The sequence below is a fragment of the Hirundo rustica genome, chromosome 25 (genome assembly GCF_015227805.2).
Source record: "Hirundo rustica isolate bHirRus1 chromosome 25, bHirRus1.pri.v3, whole genome shotgun sequence".
Lineage (NCBI taxonomy): Eukaryota > Metazoa > Chordata > Aves > Passeriformes > Hirundinidae > Hirundo > Hirundo rustica.
Genome location: NC_053474.1, coordinates 6,560,228 through 6,572,538, shown reverse-complemented (window position 1 = coordinate 6,572,538; position 12,311 = coordinate 6,560,228). Strand labels below are relative to the sequence as shown.

Here is a 12,311-nt window from a genome sequence, read left to right as displayed (position 1 = left end):
CAGCCCAGCTTGTTTTTCACCTTGATAGGCTTTTGCTGGGAGAACTGGTAATACAGTGCTGCAAACTGGACTAAAACTCTAATTGAAAATGGCACTGGTGAGACCTTGAGGAGTTTATTGTTTAAATTCAGTATTTTTAACCACTGATCTTTCTACAAGTGTCTGAGTTCTTTGCTGGGGTTGATATGTGTCTGCTGTTCTAATAAGTCAAAATAATGTGTAAAATTATTGTTGATATTACAGTGTCCTTAACATTCAGCAGATCTTACTGACCTTGCAGTGGTGCAGCAGAAGTGTTTGCCTTGAGACACAATTTTCACATTACTCCAAAATTAAGCAGTTCTCAGCATTGCTGGAACCACATAATTCTGAATGTATCACACAGTGCATTTTGTGTGAGCATCTCCAGGGAAGATTCCTATTAATTAAGGTTTGGAGAGGGAGGTGAAGAAAGGGCAGTTGCTTCAAAAATTCCATGGCCTGTGTGAACAGTAATTTTTACATGAAACTCCTGAAGGGAACTTCAGGCTGGTACTGTGGGGTAGGAATCAGAGCACAGAGATCCTGCCCTGCTGTTCTTGTCCAGCTGCTTCCCCTCCCTCATGTTACACAGAATGAGGAAATTTTACTTATCCCATCTTACTTATTACTGTTTTTTTCCTAAATGCTTAAACATTGGATTTTTTTTCACCTTTAAATGTAGATGTGGGAGGAAAACGTGGATTTGAACGTACCAAATTTACTGTTTCTCCAATGGAGCTGCAGCACTTCTTTTAACACCCACTGATGTTGTTGCCTTCAGAGTACCTGGCAATCCAGTTTCCCTAAAATACTTCCTTAGAGTGTTAAGACAATCTTGGCTCTCTACTTGCAGACTGGAAAGAACCTAATTTGTAATGTTAGGCTTGGTTTTGTAGCTATGCCTCTTCTTATTGCCTCTGCCAACGTAATACATGTGATATAACCAATAATTTCTGGTTTTGGGAAGGTCTGTGTTGATTTGAGCATGTTGCTTTGTTTGAATATTCACTGGGAGATCCAGCTGCAAATGCCATTTGAAAACATTGCCTGACCAAGCTGATGCAAGTGGGAAGCCCTTCTTCAGAAGCACTGTAGAGCACTGGTTTCAAATACAAATAATTCTCAAGCTGGAGGAATTATTTAGCATGCTGTTGACTAACAAGAGTGCTGGGGAGCTGCCATGTCATTAACCCCTGCCCGGGGCTGCATGTTGGTTTTTGCATGTTACCCCAGCAGTTCAAAACCAACTTTATGCAGCTGTGTTTGGAAACTAAATGGTTTCTTGAAACAAATCTACTAACAAGAAATGTTTTTACCAATTTATTTCTTAAATGTAGGTGAGGAAAACACACATTGAGGTCACAGTCCCCAGCACGAATGGTGCCCAGCCCCAGGTTTGTGCTAATAATTCAGTTTAGGTTGCTCACGCTTTTTTTTCCCCCCAAGGTTCAATGTAGTTAAATGAACCAACAACTCTTTTTTTTTTTTTTTTTATCACCGCCCAACAGCAGCAGCCTGCAGAAAAAGAGGAAGAGCTGATAAGAATGAGGAAGGTTAGCCATTTTACCCTTTCACCAGCCAAATATGCCATTATCATTCATGCACCTGTGACCTGTTTAAAAAGACAGTGCTCCAATTTCTTCTTGGGCTTTGGGTTAGGGTGTTGGTTTTCTTTAAACTATCAAATACTCGATTTGGAAATGAATAGCTTTTTGTCCCATAGACAACCTGATTGCTGAAGTTACGCATGCTGAATGTTCAAAAGAAACACACTTGGTTTGATTTATGAAATTTGTTCTCTGTAACAAATTTAGTTCAAGACTAAATGTAGCCTGCTTTGCAGGACAAAAATCAGGACAAAGCTTTTTTGGTATTGATCAAGTAATAAGGAAATATCCAAGATGGGAAAGTGGTTAAGGTGCATTTGCTGTGCACATTGAGACCTTGTAAAAGTCCCCCCAGGCAGTGCAGCCTGGAGCTCAGGGATGGGCCTGCATCTCTCAGGAATGTGGAGTGGTGAACAGAAAACTAGGAATTGTCTCTTTGTGGCCAGCACCAAGGTCGCCTGGGAGCTGTCTCTTTAAAGGACACATTGCATCTCCCATTCTCCATGAGCCAGACCCCCATTCCCAGTGGGAATTCCCACCCCATGCTGCCACAGTGCTGCACCCCCCACCTTGAATTAACTTTTTAATTTGCCGATTTATCAATCCCGCAAGACCAACGTTTTAATTTTTTGTGCCTTTTTTTTTTTGTTTTCTTTTGTTCCCCCTTTTCTTTCATTTTCACAGAAGAGATCAAAGAGGCTAGATGGTGAAAACATTTATATCAGGCATAGCAATTTAATGTTGGAGGTTTGTATGAACTTGAAGCTTCTTTTGAGTTGCATTTGCTAAACCTTCTGCATCTGCGCTGAACTTCCTCTTCTGCTGCTGCCTTTGTTTTTGCATGCTCTTGCATGGAAGACCTTTTGATTTGATTTTTTAATTAGGCTTCTGCATGGTGACAGTAAACATGCTGATGTGCAGGCCTTCTTCCTTCTTCCTCTTCTGACTTTCATTTTCTCATACCTTCCCAAAATACATGATTGGCAGTGCTCAGATCTGCTCTGGGACCTGCTGGCCGCTCAGGGGATCAAGGATTGTAGTGGGGGCCTCATTGACCAGTTTTTCACTGCTTGAAGCAAATTATTTTCTGGGGGGGAAAGCCAGCCAAAATTCAGGATAAGCTGTTGGTACAAACTGGGGCAGACTGCCTAGGCCAGCTGTGACTGCCCCATCCCTGGAAGTGTCCCAAGGCCAGGTTGGACAGGGTTTGGAGCAACCTGGGAGAATGGAATGCCCAGGGCAGGGGGAGAATGGGATGGACTTTAAGTTCCCTTCCAACCCATGTGAAATCATGACCTCTGTGGTGTCCAGGCCACCACAATATCTGTGTTGCTTCAGGCAGGAGGGATCCTTTTGGACGCTGTGGTGGTGTTTGCAGCTTTTCCATCCTCCTCCCAGCCCTTCCTGGCCTTGCAGCACCTCACCACCCTTGGGTCCCATCCTGCCTCAATGCCAGGTCACTCTGCATCTGATAGAGAGGCTCAGTGGCTCATCCTTCCACATTACAGCTCTTCCCTTTAGATTTGGGAGCCCTTTCCACTTGGTTTCACCTAAGCTCAGTCTCAGAACAGACCATGCCAATCATATATTTTATTTTCTTTAATACACTCTGTTATGGAGGATGTTTTGTGGCTTCTGGTACTCTGGTCCTGTGTTACGTGTTTCTACTCTTAACTTGCAGCACCAGCAGTTTGTAGGGTTTCCCTGGTGGTATCTCTTGAAAGTGGAGCATACTAACTGCCTTCTCCTCATCAGAATGTTCGAAATTATTTTGTTTTGGGGTTTTTTTGGTGGGGGGTTGTTGTTTGGGTTTGGGGGTTTTTTTGTGTGTGTGTATTTTTGTTTTGTTTTGGTGGTTTGTTTGTTTGTTTTGTTGTTTTTGTTTTGTTTTGTTCTGATTGCTACAAAGTAGAGCTTTGAGTCACAAGTGAAGGGTCTGCACACGACAGGCGGAGTTTGGCCACTGCCGGAGTGCTTTGAAGACCATGCCTGTTGCTTTTTCACCCATCTCAAACAGCTGCACTTCCCCAACCCCAAAGAGCTTTGTCATTGCTTCTAACCTCTTTTTTCCTGTCAGTGCAGTACTTGCCGCCAAGCCCTTTCCCTCCCCACTTCCCTTACCGCAGTTCTGTTGCAGGTGCTCCAGCCCTCCCCTACAACAGGGCTGACCCAGCAGCTCACCCCCTTTATTCATTTTATGTTTTTAATCCATGCACTTGGCAGATCAGATATTTTCCTGGCAGACCTCACCCTCTTGAAGCTGCCTGTTGATTTTACTTGAAAGCCTTTTAACGTTCCACACGCACGGGGTTCCTGCAAGAAAGGGAAAAGCAGGAGGAAAAGGGTGATGCTGAGCAAGCTGGTTTCTCAAGGTGCTTCCCACACCTGGCTCCACATAGCTCCTCGTGTCTTTGTCTCCTCTGCCAGCCCTCCCAGTTCCTGCTCCTGTTCAGTGCTGGAAAGCCAAGGTGGTTCTCTCTTCTCTGAGCCAGGAGTAGCTGTAGGGTTCTTGGACCCTTCAGTCAGGGATTTATCCCAGAGTCCACAGCAGACTCATTTGTGCTTTTTTTTTCCTGCCTATCAGGCACTTGCTTTATACTTCCATCTAGCATCCAGAATTTGTTATTTTCCCCCCAGGACTGTGCTAAAAAGAGTAAATACTGTTAAAGAGGCATTTGGGGTTTAGCTCAGTGGAGGGAGGGTGGTAGGTCCTGCATGAGCTTCAGGATTGCAGATTTTTGGTGGGGCCCTCCTTTAGGGATGCATTTGCTGTCCCATCTTCTAAAATCAATGGGCTGAGTAACAACTAAAAGCACAAAAATAGTGAAATATCCTGGTGATGCTTTTACTGATCTTGATTTCCCCCTGTCTTGCTGCTTTTTGGCCCTGTCCTGAAAAGTTGGTTTAGCTTATGCAGAAGCTTTCTACAGCCTCTCTTTTGCTTGCAAGGAAGAACTATTTTTAAGAAGCTGACTTGCCTTGAAGTCTGCGTGTTTATGCTGTAAACTGGCATCACAAAGTTAAAATCTGACTTTTCCCAGATGAAAAATTTTAGCAGAAGTTTCTTGATTGATCAAGCATAAAATGAATTTTCAGTCTGATTTTTTTCAAAAAAAAATCATCTCATCTTTGTTTTTGAAGTCTAAAATCTCCTATGATAGCTCCTGGAGGGATGAGATGAGAGGGAGGGGAAAAAATGGTAATGGGGATATTCTGGAAGCAAAGCTAATTTCTGCTAGGATAAAAGAGAAACATGTATGAAGAGAGTAAATAAAATTGGGAAAGCATTTTCTTTATCATCAATTTTATTAAAACCTTGAAATACTCAGGCTAGCAGAGGGAAAAGAAACCAAACCCACAAAACTTAAAAATGTTTAATTAAATAACCCAAAGAAGCGTAGTCTGGCAACTTTAAAAAAATCCTCTCTGGGGAAAATCCATTTGCTATTCCAGCTCAGCTGTCACCTGGTTTGGCATAGCTTGAGATGAACCAATGGCATGTCCCACTGCTGGAGGAGAGCCCATTCCAGAGTTGCAGTTTATCCCAGTTAATCAAAGATGTGGAGCGAGGACGCTTCCTTTGTGCGTTTGCAGTGTGAGCACAGTTGGGGAAGTTGTCAGCAGCTCTGCTGAGTGCAGCTTTGCTAAGCACAGCTTAGGCAGTCCCAAGTCTCTCTGTGTCCTTTCACTTACCTTGTCCTTTTGCTGATAGGATCTAGATAAGACCCAGGAAGAGATAAAGAAGCACCATGCCAACATCAGTGAGTTGAAGAAGAACTTCATGGAGTCCGTCCCAGAGCCTCGGCCGAGTGAGTGGGACAAACGTTTGTCCACGCACTCCCCTTTCCGAAGCCTCAACGTCAACGGGCAGATTCCCACGGGAGTGGATGGAGTGAGTACCTCGGCATGGGCTGTTCCGAGGGGCAGCACTGCAGTATGGGCTTCAGCTCCCCTCAGCTCCTTCTTGTTTTCCGTTTTAATAGTTGGTATTGGCTTGTAACATGTAGAATGTTCTCTGAGAGAATCGAAGCTTTAGTCGTAGTATCGTTAAAAATACGATTTTTTGGTAGAGAAGGATGTAAGAATTCCTTAACTGGTATTGATGCTGCTTTTCTTAGTGCTGGTGTCAGTGTGATGCTAGGGAGCACATCCCATGGCTGGTTTGGGGACTGGCTCATTCCTGGATCTCCCCAAAATGTGGAAAAAACCCTGACAAACCCCAAATCGTAAGACCTAAATAATTACTTCAGAGATAACATTGCAGATAACCCAGTGGAGAAGCACTGTTGTGGGATTATTTTTCAAAAATCACTTTATTCTCCAGTTAATGTGGTATGTCATTGAATTTAGACTTGCATTAGGAACTCCGGGTGCTGATCTGCTGGGGAGGCTTTGAGAAGACTCCTTGGGTGTCCACAGCGGGGCTGTTCAAACAGGATGGGAATCTCCCTCCTTCCTGTGTGTTAGTAACCACATACACTCACAGTTTCTCTGCTAAATTCCTTAAAAAGGTAATTTTTCAAGGAAAAAACAGTCACCAACTGGTTTCTTCTTGGCTAACAGACACCTCTGTGTCATACTGGTGGTAACTGGTTCGGATTTGGAGCCTGTGAGTAGAACTGTAGTTAGTGCCTGTGGTAATCAGTTTTTTAAGAAGTAAATGCAATTTTTTCTTGCAACAGAAAAATTGCATCCTGACTGCTAGTAGTGGCAATTGAAGACTCTCCTGATTGAAAGTCCAGTTTTTCCCCTTCCTTCCCCCAGGCCTGCAGATGAACTAGTATTTCATGTTCAAACAAGGCAGATACTTACTAATAAGGAAATAATCTTGCAGTGGATGGAGGGTTATTGTGACATGTAAAAGGGGTTTAACACCAAGTTTACTACAGGCTCCCCAAAGCTTGGAGTAAAGCCAGGACAGCTAAAGGGCTTTTTTTGCCTGCTAGAAAAATGAGATCCCTAAAATGAACTTAATCGGGGTTGATTGTTAGAGAATCTCAGAATGGTTTGGATTGGAAGGGAACTTAAAGCCCATTCAGTGCCCCTCCTGCCATAGCAGGGACGCGTTCTGCTGTCTCAGGTTCCTCCCAGCCCCATCCAGCCTGGCCTTGGACACTTGCAGGGATCCGGGGCAGCCACAGCTTCTCTGGGCAGCCTTTAGTTGGGGTTACCATGTAACACATGGAGAGACTTTGTCCTCTGTGGCTGAGCCTCAGGGCAGATTCCCCAGGAATGTGGGCAGCAGAGCCCTGCTCACAGTGCCCAGTGGGTTTTAGGATGTGGGTGGGACAGAGCAGAGGCTCTCAAGCTCCACAACAGCAGTTCAAGAATGTTATTCGTGGTTTTTATGAAGAATTTCTTGCAAGGTGACCACACTGAGACCTTGGAGGGTTGCTGGTCACCGTAACTGAATGGTGTGGGCTTGTTCCACCTAAGGCTGCAGTGGGTCTGCAGCACTGCAGAATTGGTGTCAGCCCTAGCTTTGCATTTCTGGAAGTTCCTTCTTAATCTGGTCCTCTTTGAAGTGATCTCACTCTGAAGTGGCCATGTCCTGCTATGAATTCCAGAAATGCATTTTTCCAGGCACTGACTGGGGAGAAAGTTTGCCCTCACCTGCATGTGTTGAAGGATCATAAATCAGATGGTAATTAAAGATGATAAATCATGGTGCAAAGCCATTGCTTCTGTTCCTGATGGTACCTTCACCCTGCTTTAGTGGCCAAAGGGGTTTTTTGCCAGGGGACACTTTTCTGCTATTCCTGTGTTTTATTATGAGACAACTGAACCTTAACACGCTTTGTGTGTCCAGGTCAAGAAAGTCACTGTCCCATCTTCAGAGAGACAGGTTGGTGGGCTTGAGGTAAAGCTGCTGCTCTGATCTGTGCTTCTGAACCAGACCTGCTATTGCAATGGCACCGAGCAAAAACTCAACAGCAGCTGCTGGATAACGTTTTTCTTTTGGCTACATGAAGTAGTTTCATAACTCACACCCAGAGGACTTTGGCACTGCTGCAGCTTTTGCAGCTTGCAATTTTGCTTAATTTGGTGCATGGCTGGTTCGAAAAAGCTGCATGACCGATATAACCGTGTATTTGGAGACAAAGCAATTCTGAAAATTTAACTGTTCCCTGTTCTTTTTATGTTGTCTTTCTTTCTTTTCTTTTCTTTTTTTTTTTTTGTTGTTGTTGTTGTTGTTGTTTTAACGATCATTTTACTCTTGCATTTTATATTTTCTTTTGCTGCCCAGTCTCCCAGCTATTTTCTCCCATATTCTCATCACTTAGGGGTGTGCAAAGAACCAGTCCCAAAATACCGCACTGACCAGCGGAGGTTAGCTCAGCTGAGGGAGCTTAGAGCCAAGTTTTTCCTCTCCTAAGTACATTTGGTTTTGACCAGGGCTGGCCAACTAAAGGGATGCAGAGTTACTGAACAGCAACATTCCCATAATCTTTCCTTTCTTCAGCAGAGGTGCTGAAGCCCTTGCATGGTCCTGTGTGCTGATTTACTCATTCTGGGTTTTTATCCTTCCTTAGACTCCAGAAACAAAAACGCTAAAACACAGCGCAAAATTCCAGGAGTTTGCACTGCTCCTTACTGCCACCCTGCCTGTTCCATGCGTGGGATTTCTAAGATTTACAGTTTTTCACTTGTTCAACAGAATTTTTAAACCAATCAAAATTTTGATACTCTGGTCGGAACTTTGGAGAAGTATTTTGTGTCTGCTCTGCAGTCTGGCTGTTCCGTGGGATTATCCAGGTGCTGGATTTTAAGGGCACTGTAGATTAGGAAGGTGTCAGAGACCACATTTTGTACTGCACCATTCCTGTTTCAAATGCCTCAAACTTTTTTCTCATCATTCCAATTCCAAAACACTCTGGAAGGTTTTGGGCATCTACTTTTCTGCGAGGCACCAAACACCCATGATCCTGATGCAGATATTGATGAGCTCTGCAGAGAGAACATGGTTCTGTAGCTCCAGGGCTGGTGTGACCCAGGCCACCAGCGGCTCTGCTCCCCAGGGCAGTTTATGTTGGGAAGAGCTGCCCTAATGCTTTGCACATCTCCAAGTGTCATTTTGGGCACTTTCCATCTGTCATTTTTGTTCATCTCTCTCTGTCTTTCTTGATCTTCTACCATGAAAGCAGACACGGGAACGGCCTCTGTTAGTACAGGATGAAGACAAACTAAAAAAGCAGGAGATATCTACTGAGACAGCCTTTCCCCGGCCAGCAAGTGAAGCAACTCTTCCAAAGGTTTCTATTGCAATCCCTGAAGACCAGAAATCACTCAAAAAGTGTCAGCTGTACTCTAGCATTTTTCCTTCTCCACGTATTCCCTTTATGATGTCCTTTCTCCTGGTCATAGCACTGACTGTTTGGTGGCTGCTTTTTCTCTGAGTGGCAACAGGGTCATGTTGAAACCTCAAGACCAAAGCTCCTGAATTTCTTGGCTGTAGTCTCTGCTGCATCTTCCTTGTCCTGGTCTTTGATCTCCGTAGTTCGCTGTCCCAGGGAGGGACACCCTGTGACTGTCATGTTAATCCTGCTGTATGTCCTTGTGTGGCTGTGATGGGACCTTGCAGGAGTGGTCATGGATTGCCAGGTCCGTTCTGAAGTTTCCTGTGGTGCAAAAGCAAATTCTTTTAACTGTGTTCACAACTGCTGTGGGAGGGCAGATATGGGGAGGAAATCACGGGAGGAGAGTCAGATTTCTCAAGCCCCTGAAGACTTCCCATAGGAATTGCTGAAGAATTGCTTCTAAGCTTGTTTTAAATGTGAGATACTTACAAGCTGAAGAGCATCTGACACTGATCTAAAAGGGGCTTTACAGGAATCTGCTGAATCACAGAATCCTGGAATGGTTTGGGGTTGGAAGGGCCCATAAAGATCATCTTGTTCCAACCCCTGCTATGGGCAGGGAACCTTCCTCTGGACCAGGTTGTTTCAAGTCCTGACCAATCTGGCCTTGAGCAATTCCAGGTATGGGGAATCCACAGCCTCTGTGGGCAACAAGAAGTTGACTCTCTAGGAAGAACATTGGAATCTAATCCATAACCACTTAACTTCTAGGAAACTCAGATTGGCATTTAAATAAAAAGTGCTGGTTCTCACTGCTGCTCTTGTTGTTAACTTTGGGACAGGGTCATCTTTTCATTTCCTAGTAGGGGAAGTCTTTGACAAAGTATCCCAGCTTCCCTCTCTACCCCTGTTCTCATATCCAAGAAACGTGTAGTGTTATAGGAGAAAACCCATTGCAAGGAGATACTTGTAAACATAGATTAATAATTTTTTTGGAATCTGGTGGTCTTGGTGCACTTGGGATGTGTTTTATTTAATTTGTGTGGAACTAACTGACGCATGTTTACTCAGGTCACAGGGATGGTGTTATCTGGTATTTGAGCATTCCCTATGTTGGCATGTTGGCTTGGCCACATCAGGACACACTTCTAATGTTAAAGCCCTCGATTGTTTTTGACTTCTTTAACCAAACTGTTGCATGCTGGTCGTTGTATATTGCCTACAATGTAAGTGTCTGGATGATGCTCCCATTTATCCAAGTTATCCTGGCTGAGCTGTGCAGGCTCCAGCCGAACTGGACTGAGCAGAGCTGCTTTGTGAGCTGGAGGGAAGGTGGGACTTTGTGTCTAAGGGGTTTCTTTTCTGTAAATAGTAATGATGGAGCTGAGCTGAGCCCCCCATTGCTCCTTTCAGCACTAATCCGTGTTCTCCTGTGTCTGCTGGAGGATTGGACTGGACATGGTCACTCTGAGAACATCCCCTAGTGTCACCAGTGGTGGCAGCTGCTCCAGGAGCATGGAAAAGAAAGGAGCAGGGCTTTATTACATGGACTAAAATGTGAATATATATAAATACCTATAAATATTTGTAATCCTTTCTAGATCTGTATCTGTCTAAACAGTGTTATTTAGGAAGCTAGCAGATAAGCTTGAAGGAGTAAGCAAAAATGGCATGTGCTGTCTGGTCTGAGGGTCCGTGGGGTGTCATGGACCACTCGAGCCACCTTTGCTCTCAATGTACAGGTTGAAGTTCTAAATACTGTCTCAGAAACTTAGGTTGCTAGTGAAACCCTTTGTTTTAATCCCACAGGAATCTTTCCGGTTCCTTTTGTAACCTGCTCTGATTCGTTCACCAGTTTGTGCCTTTAGGACTTCGTTTTGTGAGGATGCTGATTTTTCATTGGAAAATACTCTTCCCTTTTTAATACGCTGCCTTTAATACACAGTCTTCCTCCTTTGGCACTAGGAAGTCTGAAGATTGTTGTCCAGGCGTAGACTGGTGTGAAGGAGAGTGTTGGCAGGCTGTGTCCCTGAATCCTTGGAGCATCCCTTGGAATGCACTTGGACACCAGCGTATTTGGTGGAGAGTTTAGGAAGACTAAGATGGGCCCTGGAGAGGAGAGGTGTGGGAGAATGCTGGGGTGCCATGTGCTGTGCAGAAAATGCAGGATGGAAGAAGTCAGGATACTTGTGGCTCACGTTCCCTGCCTGCATCTCCTTCCCAATATGGTAACAGCTGTGAGAAGAGCAGGGATTGTTTGTTCTCCCCCACCTGGCGTGCAGAGGGAAGAAATAGGAGTTATTTGGATCTCTCTGTCCATTTTCTGTCTGTGTTTCCTGGACATTGAACACACAGGTGCTTTCTTCCCAAAGCTATTGCTCAGGATCGCTGCTTGAGATGCTGTGGTGAGCACTGCTGAGTTTACTGCATTTCTGATCCAGTGACAAGAACGTGGAAGCCACACTGGTGGCTTTGGCAAAGCCATGGTTTCTGTAGCTGTCACCTATTTCCAAAGGACGTGAAGTCTAAAACTTTTTGCCCAGAGCAACCTTAACCATAGTATTCAGGATGTCTCATCCCAGCGGGATAAAAGATGGGCTGTGTCACTTTTAATCAGTTCTGTAACTCTTTAGTTCTAATGGTCTCTCTCTTTTTTAATCTTGAGGTAAGGCTGGTTGTCATCAGCAAAAAACCTTGGGAACTTTACACTCTGAGAATGCTCAGGAACATTTTTGGGATTATATACCAATTATCATTGCAGAGTATAAAGAAATTGAATAAATGCTTTCTATATCTCTGGCAGTTTAGAGGCCAGTTATCCATATTCACCCAGGTAGATATGATCCCTCCTGACACAGAAACCTCATCTGTCCAACTCCCCAGGGCTGTGCCCTCTGGGCTGCAGCCTCCTTCCCAGTCCCTCCTCTGCTTTTTTCCCTGTTTGCTTGTGATGCAAGGGAATGACAATCCATGGCAATCCACATAAGGTCTCATTCCTGCACATTCTCTAACCCATTTGTACACATTCCGTATCTTTTAAACTTTGGTGCTGTGGTTTCCCCCTTTTGCCGCGATGTCAGCACAGGATGCAGCGCTGAGAGGAGGATTTTGTGATTCCTGCTGTCATCCCTGTGCACAGGGAAAGCTGATTGGCTCTAGTGCTGTTTAAGGGCTGAGATCTCAGGGGATCTATAAAGGAACCAGTACATGTACTTTACTCCTATTTTCCTCAGGAACAGACTTGCTGGGAACACGAGCAGCTCTTGGCTGCCTGCCCCGACACTGGCACCCATTGACACAGGGATTCACACACCCTGTTCAGCCTGGCTGGTGCAGTGCCAGGCTGTGAGTGATGGAGAGCTGAGTTATCCCTCCTGCAGGGAAG

At 44.7% G+C, this 12,311-nt stretch overlaps 1 protein-coding gene across 1 annotated transcript in view; it reads left to right on the top strand.

Annotated features, from left to right (window-relative positions):
* EPB41 (erythrocyte membrane protein band 4.1) overlaps positions 1–12,311 on the top strand; it is an 88,148-nt gene that overhangs the window by 57,498 nt on the left and 18,339 nt on the right. The window contains 4 exon segments of the mRNA XM_058423554.1: positions 1,359–1,415; positions 1,530–1,574; positions 2,313–2,375; positions 5,341–5,520. Coding sequence (XP_058279537.1) covers positions 1,359–1,415; positions 1,530–1,574; positions 2,313–2,375; positions 5,341–5,520 — 345 coding nt within the window.